Genomic DNA, 25,589 nt, shown 5'->3' with positions numbered 1-25,589 from the left:
TTATTCAATGAAAAATGTTCAGGAAGTGCCCCTTTTTAGGATATGAAATGGTACTCGTTGTTGGATCTGCAATAACAGATAATAAAGACTGTTTGAGAATTATTTTATTTTTAACGTTTATGCTACAAATAGATTAAGTATGGAGATGAAAAGAAGGATTTAAGAAGAGTGAATAGAAGGTGGTAGGCAGAGGCGGATGGAAGTAGGAACCAAGTTGATCTTAGGACCACACAAAATTTGAAAAATATATATACGAATGTTTTTTAAGGATCCTCCAAATGTTCGGTACAAATTTTTTTTGTGCCTACTAAATGTTCAATGTAATACATGCTATGTATATCTGGATATGTTTGTTCCTATTTGAAAAACTTGTATTTGACACTAGAACCTCCCAATATTCAAATCCTAAATCCGCGACTAATGGTGGAATGACACACAGATCGTACTCTAGGTAAATTGTTGCAATGTGTGTGAAAAATTAAAACACACGCCAAAACAAAATTAGTGTAAAATATCTTCATTATGATATCCCTTGCAAGTTTCTTTTCCTCCGCATAGATAATAAGCTGGCTAGTAACATGAGAGAGGAGGACAATTTGACTAACAAAAGAGTAGGACTTCGAATTAACAATTTTACCTATATAAAGTCGGATGATACTCAAATACAATAAAAACATGCTCTTTTGTGAGAAATGTCTGACCACTAGTCTTCGTAAAAAATAGAAAGCAAAAAAAATTGATGTGTTATTCATACATCTCATTTTACTTGTTATACATTCTTTGTTAATTTCTATCAATTGATTTTCTTCAATTTATTTGATCCGATGATCGAAAATTAAAATATGTATAAAAAGTAAAATAAAATGTGTAAATATCATATAAAAAAATAAAAAAAAGGAAGGTGACATAAAGTGATGAACCAAACTTATAATTTTTTATTTAGTATTGACCACAAATAATGTAATTTGTGTGGACCACCTGGATGCATAGACAGCCAATACCTGCAACAAAGTCACTTCAAACCACTTTATCGTACTCATAATTTCAGATTAATTTAAGTTTACTTAGCAATTGCTAATTAAGCCTTATTTCTTGGGAATTACGAACTAAACACGGTTTACATTGTCTTCTGATAAGTGGTTTGGGAACAAATAATCAACATGTGGGCCAGGCCCCATATGCTTCACAACCAAAAATCTAGCTCCATACGTACGAACACGTGAGACTGACGATCAAAATAAGCGGGACCTTATTCCGTACAGCCGGTTCTGAGTTACTTCTTCTGGCGTGTTTACATGTGGGGAAAGGATAGACGGAATGAAAGTCATTCCTCATTCCTGGTTATTCCTCTGTTTACCAACTTAAGCAGAATGTACAGTTTTATAGGTCTCATGTAAAATCAGTATTTCAATTCTTGATAATGTCGGAATTGAATTACGTAGACAAAGGTGATATTTGGATTCTGGGAAGAAGGCTCCATTTGGAATCAAATTTTTATTCCCAAAATGCCCTTCACCTTCAATACTCCTTTCCATCTTCTCATTGCCCTCTGTCATCCTGTCCAGCAGCTCTCTGCCCTTGACAACTTTTCGGCCACTCCGTGAAACTACAGTCACCTTCATCGTCGACAACAAGTGAGAACGATAGCACGTGAGTGTTTATGAATCATGCAATGGTGATCAAGAAAATATTGAAATGCCTCAGTTTTTTTTTTTTAAATTATCAAAATAGTAGATTGTTGTGCTTTCGCCACCGGCTGATCTCCTCTCGAGACCTACAAATCGAAAAAAATAAGGTGGTCCTGTGATTGTTTTGGTCCACATAAAATGGCATCTCCCTTCCAATTTGTTTTGGTTAGTTTTATTCATTAGCAATGAATGTGTCTCGTTATCATTGAGACCAAATAGCTAGCTAAGGATGATGATGTGTACCTCTAAGGTTTGCTAACTTTGAACTTTCTTTCTTTCTTTTTTCATTTGTTTGGCAATTTTTGGGGAAATTTTTTTTGGTAAAGGCTTAATTTCGAAAAGTGATTTCCGCACATTATTCTCTCTTCTAATATTCTCTTATTTTAGATCAAACAAATTAAAGAATCATTTAGAAATATTTTTAAAATGACTAAAAGTGGTTCTAGAGAAAATATTTTTGAGTTTCAAAAGCACTAGAAATGTTTTCTGCAAGAAACACAAGTTATGTGTTTCTTGTATAAAACACTTGAAGTGCTTTTCCAAAATTTTATTTTATTTTTAATAAGGATTGGTTTCAGAAACATTTTCTCCGAAAACATTTTTAGCAAATTTAAAGACTTCCATACGAGCTTCAAGATAATTATGAAACATATACATGAGTGGGGGAATGTAATACCCCGTATTTAAAAAAAAGGTTATATAAATGTGTGTGTACGTACTTATATCTATTTCAAATGTAATGATTTTTTTTTAATTTCCTTTTACATATTATAAGTACAAGAACTTGTATTTTTGACATGTAAGTTAGTAGGGATTCTTTCACCACAAAAATATATTTTTGTGCCTAACCAGTACTTTCATACTCAAATGTCTCCAACCAAAGAGGGTTCTATTTTTTTGGCATCCTCATCATAATTTTGTAACTTTGTCTAGTAACTGTGTATCTTATATGTATATATGTATTAATTTGAAATGTTAGGGTTTCTACTTACCCTTTTCATGCCAATAGCAACTAAGTTACCCTTGCTAGCCTTTTTGATCTTTAATTAGTGAAGTGTAAAAGGGTTGGAGAGTTAAGCTCCGAGAGGTGGGAATTTTCTAATAGAGTTAGCTTGATTTTTCTCCAAAGAATGAGGAGAAAGTTTGACACACCCCGATCGAGATCAAGACATGTTGGCCGTCACGTGAGAGTGACATAGCCATGTGCACAATGCGGAAGTAATAATGATAAGAAATATACGAATAATTAAAAACCAAATTACTAGAGTGCACTACTAAACAGGAAGTGATAGGAGTTAGTTACAAAAGTAAACACTCCCTATCATAGTATAATAAGTCTAGGTGCAGTCCAGTAGGACAAGTACTAGTTATACAGTACCAAGAATGTCCTACTATTATTTAGATAAGTCAGAACTGTAGACGCCCTCAAAGCCATCAACATCAAGCTTACTTAAAACCTGAAGGGGCGCAAAACAGAAAACGTGAGTGGGCAAAAACAAATGTTTTACAAAACCATTTCATTTATCAACATATCTAACCCCTCGCTGTAAAACATGTATAATTTTTCCCAGAATCAAGATATAAGCATATACATAAATATATATGAAATCATATCAATTCAATTTATACTTCACATAATCATATTCAAATGTATGTCATGCCAAGATATAATAGAGTAAGCAATTCAGGTAAGTATAATTTCATAGAAATATAACATGTGAGCCGGAACCCCTATGGTAGTCTGTACAGCTGGATTCATAGCTCAAAAGTCACTCTACCCGGAGTCACTACTATGACCTATACGGCAATATACTGCACAAGAGTCGGAACCAAACAAAAAAGTCTATACGACACTAATGGGTGTAATACAATCATGCTCAATACTACTCTCACATAATAGCTGGCGCGATAAATCGCTAGTCACCTACGAGTGGAAACCATAAATAAGGTCTGTACGACAAGACTGTGCACCTAAATTGGATCCAATATGAGCATATGGTGCGGGAGGTGACATAATAAATAGGCCTGTGCCATATCTATGGCTAAATCATAATCACCCTAAATGCAGTTTTACGAGCTCAACATTATTCAATCACATATCGCATCATCGATGATTCACATAACCAAACACAACTTACCTGAGCTTACCTGAGCATCCACAACACCACACATATATATATATATATATATATATAAAGCCTTACATATCAATCATGTATGAATTATAAACTTATATGCATGACAATTATGTCATATTATTATTTAAACACATATTTCTGGGAAAATATCAAGTATATAAATATATACTGAAAACCAAAAACCCATTCACTGGTATGTCGACGGGTCGTAACCCCCGAGTCGCCCGTGGATACGCTCGTCCTTGGGATAAGTCTCACCTATATGCGAATTAACTATAAAAACATTATTTTAAAGCACATAGGTAAAACTAGTTAATAACTTCTCATACATAGCTCAAAATGGGTATATGAATATACCACAGTGACCTACACAACCTCAGGATCATCCCCAAATTTTCAGAAATTTTTTTGGAAGCTTCACGCACCCCCATGCGCCGACGAGTGCACGGCAAAACGCGCCGTCACGCACAAGGAATCCTGACGGATTCCCTAACTGCCGTTAGGAATATTTCCTGGAATATTCAGTTAAAACCCAACGGTAACCGTCCAAACTAATTGACGGCGTCAGCATATTCCGTAAAAAATGACGGATTATTCTCTGTCTTATCCGGCGAGTCGCCGGTTTCTGGAAAAATACTTAAATCGTCCTAACTTCTTCATTTTTGCACCATTTTTCATGAAATTTGAACCATTGGAAAGCTAACAACATGTAGAATCACGTTATACCATTTTTAAGCCTTGAAATCCATTAGAATTTACCTGAGGAAGCTCGATAATCTGGTCAACTTTGAAACTATCCCGACGTCCAAATTTATCCAACGAACCACCCCGAGCCTCCTTAGGACCTCCTAAAGCTCTCTATGAGCTTGAAATTCCCTGAAACCAACATATTTACGTCCACATGAATAGTGACCAAAATCGGAGCTAGGGTTTCCACGTGAAATCGAAGGTTTCCTTACCTGAAATTGGTACATTTGAACTCGTAGGGTCCTCACGAACACAACGGTACCATTTTCTTCCTCGATCTGTGAGGTTTGAGATGTCCTTGTTGTTTGTCCGTACAAGAAGAAAGAGAGAGAGAGTTCGAGTGTGAGAGAGAGAGCACGGGAAGGAAGAGAGGAATGAGTGTGGTGTGTGTGTAATCCACATGGTCACCAATCCAAAACAACACAACAACCTCTAAGTCTCAATATGTCACACATACACACTACCATTTTCCCGTCCAAGGATAAAGTTGTCATTTTGCATCATTAATAAATTAATTTCGGGACGGGCTGTGACAAAGTTGGTAATTTAATAGAAGCTAATCATTAGGGTGAAGAGGTGGAGTCTATAGCATGTGTATGTTAGTCTATTTGCATGTAGGTGGCAACTCTTTGAGGTATTATAAGTGCTTACTCATCAATCTATAGGAATCTTAATTATTAGGATGATATTCACCACTTTAAATGTGGAGGTGGGAAGTCTTTGGCTTATATATGTGTCTAAGTACATGAGTTGGCAATATTTTGTGGTTTTAAAGTGTTGATTCACAAGGCTAAGAGGAATCTTAATCATTTGGCTACAATATTCTCTATTCAATTTTGTTCCAAATCTTCCAATGAGGTGAGAATGGGTGGGATTCATATTCCTTAGAGTTTGGACATGGCCTTTGATACAAGGAACATCTTGCATGATATTCATTTGTTCATAACTAATTAGACACTTGTTGCTTTGCCACTTGAACATTTATCATTCTTAATCATTAGAACAACATTTGTTGCCTTGTTATTGGAACACATTTTATGGTAATGATTAGCACAACACTTTGTTTCTTTCTATTGACACACTTGGGAGATATTTTGGAGATGAAGATGTCATGCAATCTTTATAAAGGAATGAGTAAAGAACCAACGAAGGACATAGAGAAAATAGGGAAGAAATAACAGATAGCAAAATCGTCCTTCTTGTATACCTTTTCTTATATATTTAAGTCTTTAGGCAATTTTCATTGTAATTTGTAAATCTTTCTTACATAGTGAAAACATAAATGCATATGTAACTCTAGTGGACGTAGCCGAATTGGCGAACCACTTAAATCCGGTGCGTGACTCTGTTATTACAAGATCTTACTGTAAAACCCCAAATTTAGTTTGTAATTTTACATTTCCCACTAAAAGTATTTGAAGTTTTCAATTTGGTCCCCTCTTCTAATCTAATTCGGACCTTCCATCTAGATTTTCTTTCCCCCTCAAGTTGCCACGTGGCAACCCATAAACTCTCTACCTCTTTCTCCTTCCCCTAAGCTCTCTCAAATCTCTCACTCTTTCACTCTCTATCTCTCTCAGACGCTCTCCCTTTCCCGATTGTACCCACACAACTAAGCACACCCGATACCCTCACACTTGGATCTAGGCCTTTGGGCTTTAGAACCCAGGCTCGTGGCTAAGCCCAGGCCCAAAACCTAGTCCAACCCTAAGCCCTCAAACCGATTTGACCGACTTGTTTGACCTAACCCGGACGGTTGACCTTGACCCGACCCGGTCTGACCGTTTACCTGGCCAACTGTCAGCGTTGACTTTGACTTTGACCGGTCAATGATCAACGTTGACTTTTGTTGACTTTTTTTTGTTTTCGTCCAGGACCCCTTCTAGGCTAATTTTGACATCTTGGACCCGTTTTTTACGTTTGTTTTTCCAAATTCAATTGTTATAATATAGTTTTATTAATTGGACCCTTTATGTGCTTAGGTGTATATATTGTGGCGATTCTATCTTCGCTAGTTTGCGTGGCTTTTCGGCGACGAAGTATCTATGAGTGGACCTATTCTAAAATGCATGTTTTAATAGTAGAACTGCATTTATGTTTTATGAGATATTATGCTTTACTTATAATATTTTGGAATACCATACTTTCTATCGAACCCATGTTCTTGTAGGGTATATAATGGATGACAATATACTATTTAGAACATGTTTTTACAAACTTCTTTATAGTATAAATGATGGATGATTTTATACTATGAAGATGTTTTTGAGATATATGTACCTATGTTTGGAAAGATTATGTTCAATGTTTTGTGCGTATCTACTGGTTACTGTTCTGCCTACAGGCGATGATACTCTTATATTGACTTCGATCGGGTGTAGGTTGGTGGCTTCGGCCGGGAGATACTTATATTGGCTTCCGCCGGGTGTATGTTGGTGGCTTCGGTCAAAAGATACTTATATTGGTTTCGGCCGGGTGTAAGTTGGTGGCTTCGGCCGTATGATACTGATATATGATACCACTAGTTAGCACACTATATGATATATGTTTCAAGAAGGTTTTATGGCATGCTAGGGTTTTCGGAAAAACCTACTACATATTATGCTATTGATGTTTTCATTAAACTTTGAGGGTTAATATGTTGATTACTATTTCAATATTATATATATATCAACGTGGTCCACTCATGTTTGTTTTGCGCCATCTAAGGACTTAGAATCGAGGCGTACAATGCCAGCGTCAAGGCACTTCCGCATCAGCATCTTCGAGTCCTCTCGGTGTAGGACCCATTCCTTTATTCATTCAATTTTATATTATTTCTTTTAGTATTCTAAATTAGTTGTATACTCTGAACACGTTCCTCATTCGTATATTAATCGTATTTTAAATCTATAAGTCTTATTTATTCTTGTTCTCAAGCATTCTAAATGGCTTGCGTCACCTTCGGGTGTCGGTGAACACGTACCTATCTTGGTGTTCAGGGAATATTGGGATCGGGGCATGTCACTTACTCTCTTCTTCTTTACTCTCCTAGTAAGAGCTATGAAAACACATCACCAATCAATAAAAAATAGTTAGTTGTGCAAGTCGAATTAAGGTGACTACAAATGAACGGAAGAAAACAACATTAAAAAGCCAAGGAACCAAAAATGGATTCTTTTGGTCATCATCACGTCAAGCTGGCCATTGCCAACCCAAGTCCTCATATATATATCATCAACTCAACCTCACCTCTCACACAACAACTGCTACGCTTGGCCAGTCACACTCATCAATGACAACCACGATGAATGAGACAATGGGTGACGTTGTGGCTAGGCTCTCATGAGAGTCATTCCATGTGCCTCATCCATCCCTGCCAACTATCACCACCCTTGGTTATGATTATTTGATAGATTGAGATGATGAGATAAGGTGTTTTGTGATGAGTGAAAAGGGAGAGTTGTGAGAGGAAATGAAAGAAAGGAAAATAGTGGGAAGCAACAGGTGAGTGAAGAGAGAGGGGGAGAGAGAGAGAGAGAGAGAGAGAGAGAAAGAGAGAGAGAGAGAGAGAGAGAGAGAGAGAGAGAGAGAGAGAGAGAGTAAGGAAGAAAGGTTGGGTTGTAGCAAGTGGGAGTACCAATTCAAAAGAAAGATGGCAGAGATAGTTCTTTGGGAAAAATTCTGGGAAAATTTGTATGAGAAGATTAGTGGTGGGTTGAAATAAAAATAAAAGATGAGTGGGATGGAAGAATAGAGTGGTTTGATCAACACAAAGAAAACATAAAAGGAGTCTGATGGTGTATGTACTAAAATTAGAGAAAAATGAGTGAATTTGGAAGGATGAGGTTGGAGGTGGAAATTGAGTCATATGGTTTCATGCCTTGTGACATTTGAGACTTATATTTCACTGGTCAACGAGCAACACTTTATATGATGGATTATAAATTATTATTTTGTTATTAATATTATGATTATATTACTCTTGTTACTAATCAAATTGATTTATGTTGAAGCTTGCAAGATTGTTAGATAAAATGTGAGTATTGATATCTATGTGCACATGACATATACATATGCATTGCAAAGCAAAAAAAAGAGTTCAGTTGTGACGAGTTTTGTAAAGTGTTTGAGTTGTGAGGATATTCAAGAGCTGAAGTTTGCCTTGAATATAAAATAATGAACCTTGTATATGTCATGCGTAGGGTGCAAGGCTTGAGTATACAAATTGGTTGATTATAAAATAATGAAATCTTGTACATGTCAGGCGTCGGGGGAAGTGCCTATTTAATAAAGTGGAAACTGAGAGTTTAATTACAAAAATTGGGTTAAGGGATGAACGAGAGTTAACACATATTCTAAGGTATTCGGAGCCAAGTGATATAAGTATGGTATGAGACGTGTAGGCTTGGGTGCCTTAGGTATGTGTTAGCGGGATTAGAAGGGACTGACTACATTCATCTATCTCATTTGCATATATTTCATGCATTCGAAAGAATTGTTACCATTTAATTATTATTTTGTTGGTACTTTTTGTTGTGAATTAATTTGTGCACTATAGTTATTCTATTGCGTATTCAATAAATTTTAATAATTTTATTTTAATTTTTCCACCATGTCTTGGTCATAAAATTTATTTCTATAGTTAAAATATGACTCACACCCTAACTCGTGAATAATATTTATTCGCGGGTTGGGACATGACAGGAAAAGGAGTCATGGGCTTTTAATAAGTAAGCCTAATAAACAAGCCTTAAGATTTTGGGCTCATTAGAAATTAGGAGTTCACACCCAAGATTGTCCTTTAGACACCAAAACCCTAAATATTTTTTAGTAATGCTTGAAAGATTATTTTTTTAAATTGTGTTTTGTAAATTACATGATATGTTTGTTAACTGCTTAGCTTCTTTTTTAAATTCTTTAAATCTTGACATTTTATTCTATTGTCACATCATGTGATTACAAAATGTGGTTAAAATGATGGCCTCTCGAGCATTTTTCATATTTGTTTACCTCAAAATCATTTGTTTCGTTGACATAATTTAAATTAGAAAGGACAAGAAGCTTCTCACGTAATTTTACAAGAGATGAGATTCAAACTTATAAACTCTTCCAATATTGATTAGAAAAGTAACACCGAACTAAGAAGCTAACTTGTTAACATGGAGACTAAGAGGATTTAAATATAATTGATTTGAAATGATGTTAATGATCAAGATCAATCATTTATAACGCAAGAAAATAATTTTACCACGTGACTATCTCCGAGTTATATAATAAATTTTTGGCAACGTAATTTCCAACCTCAAAAAAGTAGGCATAAATAAGAGTTGGCATACATTTATTCTCCTAATTAAAAAAAAGTTTAGGGGTTGATTGGTTACTCTCACCATCAACATTAGGGCATACTCACAACTTCGGCCCAAAATAACTTATGCGTGAAACTTAACTGCCAGCTGTCATTGATATAAATTTACGTAAAAATTTATAGCTGTAATGAATATTTTACGATCTTCACTTACAAGTGAAGTGTTACTGAGCGAAAATTAGGGAAAGATAAATATTATATGATCAATAGGAATAAAAAAATAAAAAGAAATTTACGGAGAGAGAATTAATTTTTAGGGTAAATTACATAGTAGCCCCTCATGTTTGAGGTTTATTACAACCCCATACAACATCTTTTCATTGATCCGTTAAGTGTTGACGTGGTTGCCACATTTGTGCCACGTGGCTGCCAAATGTGTGTCACGTGGCAAAATTTTTTTTTAGAAAAACCTTAATCTTCAACAAAAAAAAAAAAAAACTTAGAAAACTCAAATCCCATCACCCCACCCCTTCCCCCCTGCCCCCCCCGACTGCTCGCCGAAACCCCATCCCCTTCATCATCTTCCCCATCCGTTGTCCCTCCCAGCAACCCAAATCCAAAACCACTCCCACCCATCCTTCACATCCTCCTCCGCACCCATCTTCCCATCTCCCCTCCCACCTGAGCCCAACCTGCAACCCAGAAAAAAAAAATACCCATCTTCATCTTCCCCGACCCCCCTTCCCTACAACCCACCCTTTTCTTCTCCCTCCCGTATTCCCCAAACCCACCGTGCACCCATCCCCCATCTCCTCCTCCACACCCACTACCTACAACTTAGAAAAGAAAAAAAAAATCCATATCCCTTTCCCTGCAACCTAGATCTTGTCTTCTCCAATGGGTGTGGATTTAAAGAGTGGGGTGTATAAATGAGGGGAAAGGGTGGGTGCGAGGGTGGGTGCAAAGGGTAGGTGCGCGGGTGGGTGCAGAGAAGAACGTGGAGGATGAGTACGATGGGTTTGGGGAAGACGGGAGGGGGGTCGGGGAAGATGAAGATGGGTTTTTATTTTTTATTATTTTTTCCCCTTGTTCTTCTTCTTCTGGGTTGCAGGTTGGGTGGGGGAGGGAGGGAGGGAAGACAAAGTGGGGGTTGCGAGGAGGTGCGTTTCAGCTTTTGTTTTGTTTTGTTTTTTATTTTATTTTTTTATATATTTATTTAGAAGATTCCGGTTAAAAAAATTAAAAATTATTTTTTTGGCCACGTGGCACAAATTTGGCAGCCACGTGACACAAATGTGGTAGTCACATTAGCGTTTAACGGATCAATGGATGAAAAATGTAACAGATGTATTATTTTGAAATAAAATAGTACGTGAGATATGAAAGTGAAATATTTTAAAAATGTCTTATGGAGTTTTAATAAATCTCAAATCTGAGGAACTACCATGTAATTTATCATAATTTTTATTTTCTTTGCTTTGACGAAGCCGTTCACGCGCTAAAAAGAGGGTGACCAAAATGGTCTTTGCATGGCAACAAACACACCTCCCTCTGTTTCCGGGAAAGTGCACGTGTCAACAAGTCACTGTAAGCTGGCTCCACAGATTACGTGGCAGACCCCCATTGGCGTATATCATTTGGCGAAGATCCCATCAGAGCCGTCCGTATGATCCGACCGAAGCCGACATACTACCTCTGTCTGACCGTTAAGAGAGAGAACAGAGTCTTACAGAGGAAGAGATAGGAAGAGAGAGGGAGAGGGGGTCAGCTTTCTCTACAGGTATGTTTTTTTCTCCCAATTTTCCTCTTCAATTTTTTACCTTTTTATTTCCACTATTCAGTATAATTATTATTAAATAATTACTAATTAATTTAGCTAATTACGGTTCCTGTTGCTCGAATTCAATTGCTTTTTCAGTGCTTGAATTTGGTTGATTTAACTGTATACAACTGCCATTGGAGCTTCGTGTTTAGGGTTTTAAGTTCGTTTGCGGGTTTTGATTGTTTTTTCTTTGAGGAAATGCTTACACGATTTGAGAGTAGTTGTTTTGGTCAATGGGGTTTTGGAACTTAGAAGCTTTTCGTAATGAGTCACTTGGTTTGGTTTGGTTGACTTCAAATCTCGAGCTTTTACTTGGAAATTTCGGAGCTTTCGCATTGGGGTTTTCGATTTTGTGCCTGTTTAGGTAATCAGTATGTTATCTTTAGTGTGCGTGTGTATTTGTGGTTATTTTTCTGTTTTTAATTCATAAATTTTTTCTAGAAATATGGTTTTTGAAGAAGAAATTATGCATTTTTAGTAGATTTTGGAATCGGCGTTTGAGTTTACTTAGATTTCAACGAGATGGTATTGTAAATTTTGAGGTCAAAGGCCATTTTGGATGGATTTTTCTGTTCCTTGATTCGGATTCGGATATATCATGTTTGGATCATTTCGTAGAATGCATAAATCTGTAAACACAATAATTTTGACTTTTAGATGGTGATTTGAGCAGTGGGGTGCTGAGGAGGCTGTGGCAGTGTTGTGGCGGCATGAAAGCTTTCTGGTTAGTAAGGGAATTTAAATAGCCTTGTTAATGAGCCTTGTTTGTTGGGTTAGTTTACTTGTTTTAAGGATAGCCCAGTGTTTGACTTAGTTAGGTTTCATTTCTTGAAGTTGAGATGAAAAGTATCATCGCAGCTCATTTATATTTGGGAAGGAGGGAAGATTCTTTCTTTTTTCGGATGGGAAGAAGGGAATTTAAACATGCGGGATGTAGTGAATATTGTGCAGCTGTTTAATCATGTTGAGTGGATGGTATCCATCAATGTGATCCCTGACGTTAAAGGGTGTCTTACGTTGTTGTCGTCACACAGGAGAAACAAACTATATATGTGGTTGTATTTGCAAAACTGTAGCATCTTCTTTTGGAAGTTCAGTTTTAGATGGATTTATTGAATATTTTACTTTTTAATGGATGACCTCAGCATCTGATGCAAGAGAATCAGCAGTTGATTACGATATTCTTTTACATTGTTACTGATTGTTGTGGGGAAGATAACTTTGGTAACTAATTAACTCATTTCCCAATTTACTAGGTGAAATCTTGCTTTTCTACTTGTTGATTACCGTGTGTAGTTTATCTGTGTGCAAGTTACTTTATTTGCGTGCTGACGAGCCTTAATTTTTTTCCTCCACAAACAGATACATTAGCGACAGTTCGACACAGTTTTTGGAAAACTTCAAAAAGCTTGGAGCTTAGATTGCTAATCATCAATACTATGAATCTTTGATTAGATACCCCAGACAGAGATACGTGGACCCCACTACAAACTGTATGTTGCTTAATTTCTCTACTGCTTGGTTCCCTTTGTTACGGTTTCTTTTAGATTGGTATCATTTACTTTATTCTTATCTTGATTTTTTTTTTCTGACAGAGAGTTAAGATTGTGGTGCACATCACAAGTACAGATCAAATGCCATCTTTCAAGATGAAGGCTCAATCAAGCATGGGATGTTTACGAGAAAAAAATGGTCTCCGTGTATGTCAAAGGTCAAGTGTGATTTCCAAGAATTCTCATGCTAGGAAATCAGAACATTCAGAAGATTTTGACACTTGTAATAATTGTCAGGAGGGTAAGAAACCAAACATAAAGAAGTTGAAGTTTGTCCTATCATATAGTATTATAGTAAAGACTTCATTATGTATCTTTGTATTGATGTGATCAAGCTATCTCATACTGCCTATCCAGATTTCAACATTTCACGCAAGTTTCTGTGGGTATTAGGAATATGGTAAACTATGATACTAGGTTGCACTGCTTAGCAAAGTCTGGAAAAAAATGCAGAATTGCAAAGTTTGTGTTAATTTTCCATGAATTTGAGCTCTCTGGCTTTCTAGTTTTGTAATTCCAGACTTTTTAGCAATGGAGGTCTCAATGAAGGACATTGATTCAGTCCATGCACAACTATCTGCATCTAAATTTGTTTGTTTAATTATTAATATTAGAGCTTCTTATTATTCTCATAGTTTCTTCAAGCACACAAGTTTCTACTATAGAAATTGGAAGTGATGAGGCAATTGAACATCAGGAACTTCTGGGTGAACAAACTGGTCAAATTCAGAAGCAGTCATGTGATTCTCCCACCAAAAGAATGGCAAGTATTTATTTTGAAGTTACGGTGTTGTGGGTACCTTTTTTTGAGTTTGTCATTTCACAGTGCATTGCCTTTAATTTCATGAAGTTTGAGTAACCTGTAAATGAAAATTCATTATTCTCATCTTTGTGTTCTTGCTCAAGGTTTTCTAGAATTGCACCTTGTGGGCCTTAAAATTCCTTATAAGCTTGTACACCAACGGTTGTTTATTAATTCCAGGACTCCTGTCAGGCCTGCCCATCAGACATAAAGACAATTTTCTCTCCTGCTTTGGAGTCGAGTGAAGTGAACGGCGAACAAAATAGTGAACCACATGCTGACATTGATGCAGGTATGTCTCAAACTCAGTTGATTGAACGTATAGAGAATCTACTGGGTATTTGTGGTTTTGCCATTGAAACCCCAGCCAACGTTGAATAAAACAACCCCTTCCCAGTTCTTTTTTACAATTAAAAAAGGAACAAATAGGATAGGTATGTGTTAGCCTGGAACCAAGTGGAACCAAGTGTAAAGCTATCCTCAAACTTTATTCAGTATATTAGGTTATTTGACCAATAAAATTCAACCACTTTCGGGTGGTAAACTGGTAAACGTTTTCATTTAAATAATCTAATCTTCCTTGTCATTTAATGTAATGTAATGTTACATGTTCAGACGAGAGATAATATCTAATATGCTAATCTTGTCCTGCCTTTTCAGTGTTAGGAGCTGGTGACAGTGATGATAACGGACGTTCATGTGATAATCGAACTTGTGATGTATCAGATTTCTACATTTCTGACATGATAATATCAAGCTTACCCTTCGACGAGAATGCATTTCATGATGATATAAGTGAAATGAATTGCTTCCAAGACTACAAATCAGCTGAACCAAATATGTTTTTTGATGTGTCTGAGCAATACATGATGTTGCCTTTCCTAGAAGACACAATCAGAAGCAGTAATTTTAATACTAATGATGACAAATCATGTGAAGAAGCCATGATAGATACAAATTGTGCTGAAATGTATTTGGGAATTGGTCAGATGAGCCCCTGCAACCTGGAAACGGTTGTTAACTCTTCTGACTCAGATCAGGCAGAGTCCTTTGATCCACAGTTGTTCATAAAAAACTTACCAGAATTATCAGAGGTGGTATCAAATTATCAACCCAACATATTGCCCGAGGAAGCTTCAAAAAGAAAGTCTGTAACTCTTGTACTTGATTTGGATGGTAAGTAATGCTATACGCATGTGTTTTCATATGGTTATGTGCTATCTTGTCATCATTTAATGTTACATCAGACATATATTTTAGATCATTTAATGTTACATCGGACATATTTTTAGACCAGTTGGTTCATTTTAATTGCTACTTTTGGAAATTTTACTTGTTAAATGTTATCTTAAGACTTAAATGACAAATATTATTTAATTTTCCTAATGAATTTATATTGAAATCATTTAGTTCCCTTAACAAGTTCATCAAAGTCCATTGATCTACGCTCCTGGTAGAGAACCTCGTCGTGAACTCTACATGAAGATGGTATACTAACAAAATGCCTACAAGTCAAAATTGAAAGCCAAAATGTTGAAAATTACTAATGATCAAAGTCCATTGATCTACGCTCCTGGTAGAGAACCTCGTCGTGAACTCTACATGAAGATGGTATACTAACAAAATGCCTACAAGTCAAAATTGAAAGCCAAAATGTTGAAAATTACTAATGAAGTGGTGGAAAATTTTGTGTTACCCATTTCCGGTCTCAGTGCAACATTTTAGGATTCTATCCATTGTTTAGTTGAAGTTTTGGCACATTCACTCTCTTTATACATAGGTGTGCAAGAAAACCTTATCTCTTAGTATCATACATAATGCTATATATAAAATGTTATATATATATGTTTATAGTTCAGTCTTTTGCTCATAATGACAAACTGTGACCCAGTTCGGTGAACAGTGTTAAAAAAAAAGAAAAGGTTTTCAGTTAATTTTGTCTCAAATGTGTTGACAAGTTGTAAATGCAGTTAATAGTGCTTATATAGGACCTGTGATTGGTTGGTATATGTGTGCCACATATACAATCTGGCCTCTGTCTAGAAAGCAAATCTCTTATTCTTTCAGTTTATACCTTACACGTGAACATGTTCACATGTACGTATGTGAGTGTGTGCTTGCCTGTCCATGGCCACATTAATACATTCATATGTATATATGTGAGTGCTTGTGTATTTATAATTTAGGCATAGAATACAGTACACCAAGGCTCAAAGAATGTTATTTTTCCTTTTTCGTTTCTCTATTTGGTTGACTTTTGTCTGATCTTTTGGGAAATATTTAATCAGTCAGAAATACTGTTTCCAAATACGATATAAATGATAAGGTACAAATGCGGACCACCATACCAATTATGCCCTTAGCAGGGATAGATCAAGTAGGGTTTCCGCAGATCCAGTCTTCTACTTAGATATTTTTCAGTTTAATCTCAGTGTGATTTTTAGAGTTCATTTGAGAAATGTACGTTGATGATAGGTTGCTGAAATGTAATGTTGCTATGCGTGCAGAAACACTGGTTCATTCTACATTGGAACATCGAGATGACGCAGACTTCACATTTACTGTCTTTTTCAACATGAAAGAGCACACGGTATATGTGAAGCGGAGGCCTCACCTGCAAACTTTCTTGGAGAGAGTTGCAGAAATGTTTGACGTTGTTATTTTTACTGCCAGCCAAAGCATATATGCAGCGCAGCTTCTTGATATATTGGATCCATGTGCAAAGTTTATATCTCGCCGAGTTTATCGTGAATCATGCATTTTCTTGGATGGCAGTTACACTAAAGATTTGACAGTTTTGGGTGTTGATCTTGCGAAAGTTGCCATAATTGATAATACTCCACAGGTATAGCCCTTGGGCTTTTGTGTTAATCGCTTGGAATTTACTTATTTTTTCATCTGCCTTATTTTTTGCTTGGGAGCAGCCTCTCCATAAATGGGGGTAAGGCTAGCCGACATTCACCTCTCCCAGACCCTGCGTAAAGCGGGAGCCTTGTGCACTGGGTACGACGACCTTATTTTTTGCATTATGGGTTGTTCTATTGCTTGAGAACTCACACTTTATTTCAGATTCTATATTATTAATTTCTTCTTTTGCCTAAATAAAAATTTATGATTCGAAAAGTACTCTTTATGTTTTTGAAGCTGGCAGTTGCAGTGGGTACTAAATAAAAACTGGTCTTATTCCTGGTGAAAAAAAAAATAACCCTAGTCGTACCAAAATATGTAAGTAGGCAAAAAAGAGGAGAGAGATGAAGAAAGGAAGAAAGTGATAATTAGCCTACTATACTTGTACCTGCAAAATAATCATAAAGGCAGAGAGAAAAAGTGAAAAGAATGAACCTTGTTATTACTGAAGAAACTGATTGTTTTACCTTTATTCTCTTTTGACTATTTCAGGTCTTCCGCTTGCAAGTTAATAATGGAATTCCTATAAAGAGTTGGTTTGATGATCCGTCTGATAGTGCTTTGATTTCGTTACTTCCCTTCTTAGAGACCCTGGTTAATGCTGATGATGTTCGTCCTATAATTGCCAAAAAATTCGGTTACAAGGAATAAGAGTCACTTGCCTTCTCACTTGCTTGAATATAGAAGCTCATTGCCCCCTCTCATCCTTTTTAGCAAATATTGGCCTCTAATCTAGATGCTCATCGTTCTTTTTCTTTTAAGCTCATGAGATAAATAGCTATAGAATAAGCTCTTACTTTACCTTTTGTTAGCGTGCTGGTTCTTGTTCCCTTATTTTCTGCGTTTCAGCTGACAACACTGTGGAATGGGTTGTCTGATTTTTGTTCAAAGGTAATTGTAGAGAAAGTCTTATTTATCCTTATTGTATAGTTTTAAGTTTTGCTTATCAGGGTGTACACATGGGAAAATTTATCTATACAATCTTGGTCTTTAATTGGGATGCTCCACTTTCTTTTCACTTGATCTCGTGAGATTTAGTTATGCAATTAAATCTTCTTTTCCTTATTGGCTGTCAGCTCTTCGATCCTGTTTCCTTGTTTTCTTCCTTTCAGCTGACAACACTGCAGAATAGTTTGTTAGTTTTTGTTCCAAGGTAACTGTATGGAATGCCTATTTTGCTCTTATCAAACAATTTTAAGTTGCTTTCTACGGTATGCATGAACGCTATAATTCTTGAAAACGTGACTTCTTACTGACTTTTGCCGCATATATCACACAGCTTTTGATACATTGTCTTAAATAAATAACATTAACAATGCAAGTATGCTAGCACTTGAAAGCTGGAACTTTGGGCTTGATCTGGTCATTTTTAACTCTTAATATTTTGTTATACTTTCCTTTAATTATAAGATTATGTTTCGTAGAAAAGTAATTAATATCTTGTGTAAAAACTCAAAGTTGAGCCTGTGATACTGCATATCTGTGATTCTGTAGTAAATAAACAGTTCATAAAAATTTATACTGAGGAAAAAAAATGGAAGTGCTACAATAATTAATGGCATTGAATACTTTCTGAACTTAAAATTAAGTCATGCTTCTGATGAAATGATTTCTCGTATTATGCTAAAATGGAGTTGAGAACTTTTCTGTAGTTCTGTGAAGGTTTGGCCCTTCTGGATAAGAAACAAGAAACAGGGAGGAACACAAAGAGGAGGACAAACTACTTGTGCATCCTATGTCTACAGGGCATCATGTTCCCAGAAGATTTGTTCGTACGCTTTGATGGACTGACTTTTTCTGGTTTACTATGTTCTAGAAATTAGTTTTTAGTTTCATTTTCTTTTCCTGAAGAGTTTAAATAACCGGAGCTCCATTTCTCAATTAAATCAAAATAGCTTGAAACGGAAATGTGAGGGGAAGTGATTTGACTATGCATCACATCAAATTAGGTATTGTCAATTTTGTTTTCTGATTAGGAATTCAAACCTTTGAATAATACATCACAGATTGTATGTTTAAGTGAATTATATACTATGATTCAAGATTACTCTCGTAAATATATTTAAGTGAACTATATGTACTGCATGGTGGCATAGGAAGTTCAGGTTAAGTATAGGCATGTTTCTACCCCACGAGGATATGGGGCATGAAATCCAGCATTATAAACTGATTTAGGTCATACTCTTCATTAGATGCTGAACTGACTGACCTCTTAAATGGAAAACCGTCGTGAGGATGCTTGTTTTTTGTGCATACAAAGATAATGCATGAAGTATTGACAGGATCGGCCTCCTGCATAGTTTTCTGCTATCCTGTTGAGAGGGCTGTGCAGATAGTGGAGACAAAAAGGGTTCGAATATCAGAGAGATTAGTTGGGTTTTTAAATTAGCTTGACTAACACTGCTGTTCTTGATCTTCTGCAAATTTAGTCTCTTTGCGCTTTTACAACTTTGCATGCGTTGTCTGCAGGTCACGCGGAGAACACTAACACATTTTCTGGTAATGTAAGTCAGTTGTCGAGTTCTGTTGCTAGTTACTTCTTGATAAGTCTGTAGAGACTTGTATTATAAAAGCATAGAATTTTACTTCAAGTGACGTTTGCAACGGGTGGTTGTGTAATTCCTGTTTAGATAATCGCAGTCTTTTCCGTTCGTTGCTTCCCCCTTCATTTGCTTGTTTCATACTTGCCAATGGCTATGATTATCTTGAATATAAATACAAGTATAGCTGCTGCTGGTTGTTTTCTTTTATCGTAACATTATGGTTCGATAAATCTGAGAATACATGCTTCCACGGCCATGAACAAGCAACGGCGAAGCTACGAATTGTGGAATGTTCAGTATGCTGTTCAACTGGCTACCAACATCCTTCTAACATACATCGAAATTTGACAAATTCATGTTGGAAGCCTTTTTGCAACGCAAAACCGTGGCTCAATATACAAGGGCCAGCCTCTGCTGGCTGAGAAGAGCTCGTCCCTTGCATTTTCCTTTTCATACAACTTATTCTACGACCTCGTCATTTTTCTTCCAGAGAATTTTTACAAGAAGTGCTACAAAATTGTGGTTTTCGAAACATTTTTTTCGTTTTTGACTCGCTAAGTAGTGAGAAAACACTTGTCATCACACACTGCACATGTTATAATATGGTGTGAACGATATAATCAATAATTCATTCTACAAATATTGATAAAAAAACTAAATAACGTGTTATAATTTTAGTGGAATCCTCATGTGATGGTGTTCTTGATACACCAAAAAAAGTCCTAATTCCCTAAGTAGCCAACACCTACGAGCTAGTCCCTTGTTGCTGATGCTGAATCACCAACACACTGAATTTGCAGCAATAATCCGCCGAGGCAAGCATGTCGCCAATGACACCAAGTTCAGGGAACTCACTCCATTGCTCAAGACCCAATGTCTGAGGGCTTCTCATATTGTATCTTCTCCCGACTATGTACAGGTCGTATTCATCCTCGTCCATCAACGACCGTATTTTCCTTGTCGTTTGAGTGCTGTCGGCCACGTGTTCTTCTACATAACTCACGTACCCTGTACCATTATGCCTTACTTCCTTCAACATCTCATTGTCCTGCACCACCTCCCATTTGGTGAAACTTTCTTTGTCCTCGGACGCGTACACTAGCCGAATCACCGTCAGGCTAATGCACGCGTCCCTAAGCATGCGTTTCGCGAACATAAGCGCCTCCCAGTCGTCACTCCCTCCGATGAAAACCAATGCAACTCGATACGTTTCTGCAGGTGATACTGAGGAGTTGGTGCATTTTACGTGACCGCGGTTCACAAGAATGCCAACCGAACACGGCGCGGTTTCAAGCACCCGACAATTGAGCGTCCTTGCGGCTTGGTTTTCCGACTCTATAGACCCGTTAGTAACCGACCACTTTCGATGGAACGGCAGGATTATGAGCGATGTGTTTTTGTCCAGCGCGAGGGTGCATACGTCGTCGTACATGTATAGGGATGGAGATATAGCCGTAAATACATGCACGAAGACTGCTTCTTCATTCTCTTTCATAAACTGAACGAACGAACGGATGATGTTATCGGAGTACGAATAATTGGAGAGGGCTCTTGTTTGTAAGTTGTGTGAGATTAAGACGGAGGTGGTTCGAGCAACTAGCTCGATGAGGTGAAGAACGTAGAGGCCGATGGGGCTTTCTCGAGTCGGGCACGAGGCATCGATAAGGTTGATGATGGCGGGGGTGTTATCAGCTCTGTTGATGCATGCGAGAATTCGGAGCTCCGAATTGGGTTTGGAATTGAGAAGGGCTTTTCTGTGGTAGCCTGCATATTTTTTCTTAGGATCGTACAAGTACTTCACAAGAGGTGGCACGACAATTGCACTCAATAAAACTGTGAACATCATATGGTTAAAGACCCCAGAAACTATAACCTGCGCATAACAAAAGAAAACCATGGAGAACATGAATGTGTTAGAGGTCGGGTTCTACTTCTATTAGAGAGATTGTTAGCAATAAAAAAATTATAGTGTGCCATAACAATACAACATGGTATAATGAACCTAATCAAATTCTGACAAGAGTTTGTTATAATTAATATTTTTGTAGCATTTTGTTGTAATATTGAGGTCAAAATATGAATGTGCATTTGAATTTTACTATTATTAAAGATGTGGTCAATAATATAGAAAAATCAGTTTGCGACAACAATTACACATAGTCTAATAAATCTATTCAGACTAAACAAGTATTATTTATAGTTTATATCTTGATTCCTAACCCCATATTCACATGTCACTTAATATGATAGAGTTGATGTAAAAATTTACGTACCCAAGTGTCTTTAGCGATGGTGTATGCAGCTATCTCGACAACGCCTTTGCTGGTCATTATGAGAGCCAGTGCCACTGCATGCCTCAAAGGCATCTTGCAACACAAAGGAGTCACCATAGAGGCTGCAAATTTGCTCAAGAAAATCACAAAAGTAACAATGGCGGTGCCTAATACCACCCTTCTATGAGCCGGAGGCATTTCTAAGGATACAGTAACCCTCATCAAGGACGTGGTCACAAAAACTGGCATGAAAACCCTATTGACCATAAAGTCAAGCTTTTTGACCAAAGTAGCTCCTAGTGGGGGCCCATCTGGCACTGCGAACCCTAAGATCAAAGGCCCGATCACGATCGGGAGCTCACACCAGTGGGAAAACAATCCAGATCCCAAAAATGCCAGCAGGATGAAGAAAATGTATGAATCCTTAACAGGGCTGCCTTCAGGGGTTCTTTTCACAATCCAAAACATTATTGGACGGAAAACACAGAAAACAGATAAAGTATAGATTATCATCACCCCAATGTCCCTCATGCCCCTCCATGCATCGTTCTGTAAGACTTTCACCAACGTCGCAACAGTAGTTAGGGCAATGCTAAAGAAATCACAGACGAGTGCCGAAGATAATGCGAGCCGGCCAAGTTCGGTATTTAGGATCTTGAGCTCGGTGAGGAGGCAAGCAATGACGGTAGACGGAGCCTGAATATGCATTGCTGTTACGAAAATAAGCTGCACGACTTCGTCCGCGTTTAAGGACCACTCCCAGGTGAGGAAGAGCAGCGTTAAGAAGCCGGCTATTAGAGGCACCACCAAGGTTAACACGCCGTTGTAGATAGCCTTTTTTCCGATTTTTGATACTAATCCCAAGTCTATTTTGACTCCGATCAAGAAGCTGAAGAGTGTGAATCCAAACAGTGATATTACGTTGAGTACTTCCTGATTAGTAAAAGGAAATATGGGATTCTCTTGTTCAGGACGAAAATGTTGGATCACTCTGTCAAGTCCTGCATCACCAAGGAGTATTCCAGCCTGTATGGTTCAACCAAAATAGAGAAAATATGTGTCCGTTAATTGTTCAAATATTGTCACCGCTATTGTAAATATAATTACCAAAACTGTTATTCTTACTACCTAGTTGTACCATCTCTTTAATAGAGATAAAACTCACATACGTTCGCGAGCTCTACCTCTATTAGAGATATAGTACAAATAAAGGTACAAATAAGTTGTAAGTGTAGCACCACTCATAATTCACTCATGAGTTAATTAATGAAGAAAAAAAAAACCCACGGTTTCTAGGTAAATAAACTCAAATAAATTTGGTGTGACCATTTTAGTTTTGTCAATCGCTATATATTAAACTTGGCACCAAAAACTTGTCCGACGAATATAACCTTGCCCTATGACTTTGTTCCTTCTTGTAAAGATTTTGAATAAACCCTAAATGTTGACTAGTTTTGTCCTACAACTGAAAATTTTGTCGACAAAATGTGGTTTATCGTGAAAGATTTTGTAGGGCAGCCCTATTTTCTGGTAGCGGGAGAGGGAGTTTGTTTTTGTGGGATTTGTGACAGTAGGGCGATCGGCTAGCTGTCTCATATCTCACACAAAACAAAATTCCGTTCCTGAATCCACCTGTTTGTTACTATTATTTTATTTCTAATAATTAAAGCCTAAATAAGTGACCGCGTAAGACAATTCGGACATTCCCATGGACGACTATCAACTATAATGTACTGCATTATGTGAGATGGATATATCTATGATTATTTAACCTAGACCGACCATAGAGATGAAACCAACAAAAAAAAAAAAAAAACTTGAATGCATGGGAACTAAAGGCACATGATAAATGTAGAACGTACGTACCACAAGTTGAGCGGCAAGCACTGGGAGGCCAAACATATTGAGAAACAAATGGGTGAGTTGGGTGACGATGTAGATGAGAGTCATTTCAAATTCCAGAACTGGGAGGGTGTAGTTCTGCAACGGAAACGAGAAATGCAGGAGCGATGCATTAACACTCACCCGACTAGTTTGTGATGCATTCCATATGCCTATTGAATTAACACGACGCGGAAATACCGTGCATATTGTGACAGGATGATGAATCACATTATTCATTTTTTCTTGGTATGAATTTTCGCCACTGCTCTACTAGAAGACCAAGAAGATGAGATTTGAACTTGAAACCTCTTCCAACCCCAAAAAGAATGTCGTAGCACCAAACTAAGAGCTAGTCTATATATGGTATTTACATGTACGTGCAACGGTAATAGTTGGAATGGGCGGTCTGTGTTAGCTAGGTTTAGCAAGAAAGCTGTCATGAACAAGTTTTTTAACAGAATAACAGTCACCACCGCTTTTGACCGTCTGTAACTTTTCTAGAAGTGCCTTAGGATGTCAAAAAGGTTATTTCTGTTATTGATAAGACATATAAGTTACAAATGGTTTCACCAAGGAGGTTTCCCGCTCAGGTTGCTGCGACTAAGAATGGACGGTCTGTGTTAGCTGGAAGAGTTGGGATTCATATCCAACTCTTCAACTGATAATTCATTGTATTTTCTTGTATTTTTTCAGTTTTGTAAAATTCTAATTCGAGTAAGTTTCCTTAATTTATGTAATTCCCGTCTATAAATACAATGACCTAAACTCACTCAGAATTAACCGAGTTGAGCATCAGCAACTCTTTAGCTTTCAAACTCTTATGCGTGAATATTTCTGTTATATGGTATCCATGAGCAAATCAGTCTCACGACAAAACAAACAATTTTTTTTCTTCAGCAATGGCCTCCTCAGACTCCTCCTCCTCTCCAACCCTACCCATCCCCACTCTCCCTAATGTCTCCAATTTTCTGACGATCGAGCTTGATCGTACAAATTACCCACTTTGGCAAGCACAAATGCTGCCCTTGCTTCGCAGCAGGAACCTTGTTCCCATCGTCGATGGCACCAGTCAATGCCCTCCCGCATTTCTTAAGGACAGTGATGGCAATATTACTTGACACCGTCAATCCGGCCTTTGAGGCCTGGATTGACGGTGTCAGTAATATTGACGTCACTGTTCTTAAAAAATGCGGCAGGGCACTGGCTAGTGCCATCGACGATGGGAACAAGGCTGATCGTCAGAAAATTGGAGACATTAGGGAGAGGGGGGATGGGTAGGGTTGGAGAGGAGGAGGAGTCTGAGGAGGCCATTGCTGAGAAAAAAAAAAATTGCCATCCTGCTGAATCCAGGCCTCAAAGGCCGGATTGACGGTGTCAAGTAATATTGCCATCACTGTGCTTAAGAAATGCGGGAGGGCATTGACTGGTGCCATCGACGATGGGAACAAGCTTCCTGTTGCGAAGCAGGGGCAACAATTATGCTTGCCAAAGTGTGTGATTTGTACGATCAAACTTGATCGTCAGAAAATTGGAGACACTAGGGAGAGTGGGGATGGGTAGGGTTGGAGAGGAGGAGGAGTCTGAGGAGGCCATTTCTGAGAAAAAAATTATTTGTTTTGTCCTATGTTATAATATGCACACGACTATCCACCATTTTTGGCTTGATTTGTATGTAAATTTTCTCATAGTTATTTTTCAATGAAATGTGAGATTAAATTTAGGGAATTTTAACGAAAAGCTCCCGGTACTGTTCATTTTAACGAAAAACAATATTTTTACACTACAAAGTTAATCATGATACTATTTACTTTAGCCTTTATTTTATCCTTATTGTTAAAACTCAAAATTTTCAAGTCTTTTTCATTAATTTTCCTTTAAATTTATCAGTTTATACTATGTTAAGAGGAAAAGGTTCAAGACAACCATGAAGATAAAAAAACTTAAA

General features: G+C 37.3%; 2 protein-coding genes across 13 annotated transcripts; one reads left to right on the top strand and one right to left on the bottom strand.

Moving 5' to 3' along the window:
- The first annotated feature begins 11,572 nt into the window (after nt 1-11,572).
- LOC103434957 (uncharacterized) lies at nt 11,573-19,001 on the top strand. Of its 12 annotated transcripts, none has more exons than XR_011580833.1 (9): nt 11,573-11,640; nt 12,356-12,406; nt 13,045-13,175; nt 13,278-13,476; nt 13,871-13,998; nt 14,218-14,329; nt 14,698-15,213; nt 16,545-16,939; nt 17,051-17,259. XR_011580833.1 is itself a non-coding variant. In XM_029103105.2 (9 exons), exons 4-9 carry the CDS (start codon nt 13,420-13,422, stop codon nt 17,593-17,595), a joined length of 1,236 nt encoding a protein of 411 aa, XP_028958938.1. In that variant the 5' UTR covers nt 11,573-11,640; nt 12,356-12,406; nt 13,045-13,175; nt 13,278-13,419; the 3' UTR covers nt 17,596-19,001. The 12 variants fall into 12 exon arrangements, 11 of the variants coding, with proteins under 11 accessions (XP_028958938.1, XP_028958937.1, XP_028958936.1 ...); XM_029103105.2 differs by lacking the exon at nt 17,051-17,259 and adding an exon at nt 17,437-19,001 and having other exon boundaries at nt 13,933-13,998; nt 14,230-14,329; nt 16,545-16,882; XM_029103104.2 differs by lacking the exon at nt 17,051-17,259 and adding an exon at nt 17,437-19,001 and having other exon boundaries at nt 13,933-13,998; nt 16,545-16,882.
- A 1,164-nt stretch (nt 19,002-20,165) lies between these two features.
- On the bottom strand, nt 20,166-25,077 carry LOC103435125 (cation/H(+) antiporter 4-like). Its single transcript, XM_070821951.1, has 5 exons — nt 24,978-25,077; nt 24,643-24,875; nt 23,627-23,740; nt 21,761-22,786; nt 20,166-21,360 (listed from the first exon to the last, which is right to left on the bottom strand). The coding sequence occupies exons 1-5, from the start codon at nt 25,075-25,077 to the stop codon at nt 20,233-20,235; spliced, it is 2,601 nt and encodes an 866-aa protein (XP_070678052.1). The 3' UTR covers nt 20,166-20,232.
- Nucleotides 25,078-25,589: the final 512 nt, after the last annotated feature.

This window comes from Malus domestica, chromosome 05 (genome assembly GCF_042453785.1).
Source record: "Malus domestica chromosome 05, GDT2T_hap1".
NCBI classification, from domain to species: Eukaryota; Viridiplantae; Streptophyta; class Magnoliopsida; order Rosales; family Rosaceae; genus Malus; species Malus domestica.
Note: the sequence above shows the minus strand (reverse complement) of the source record. Positions and strands in the feature narration are given on the sequence as shown.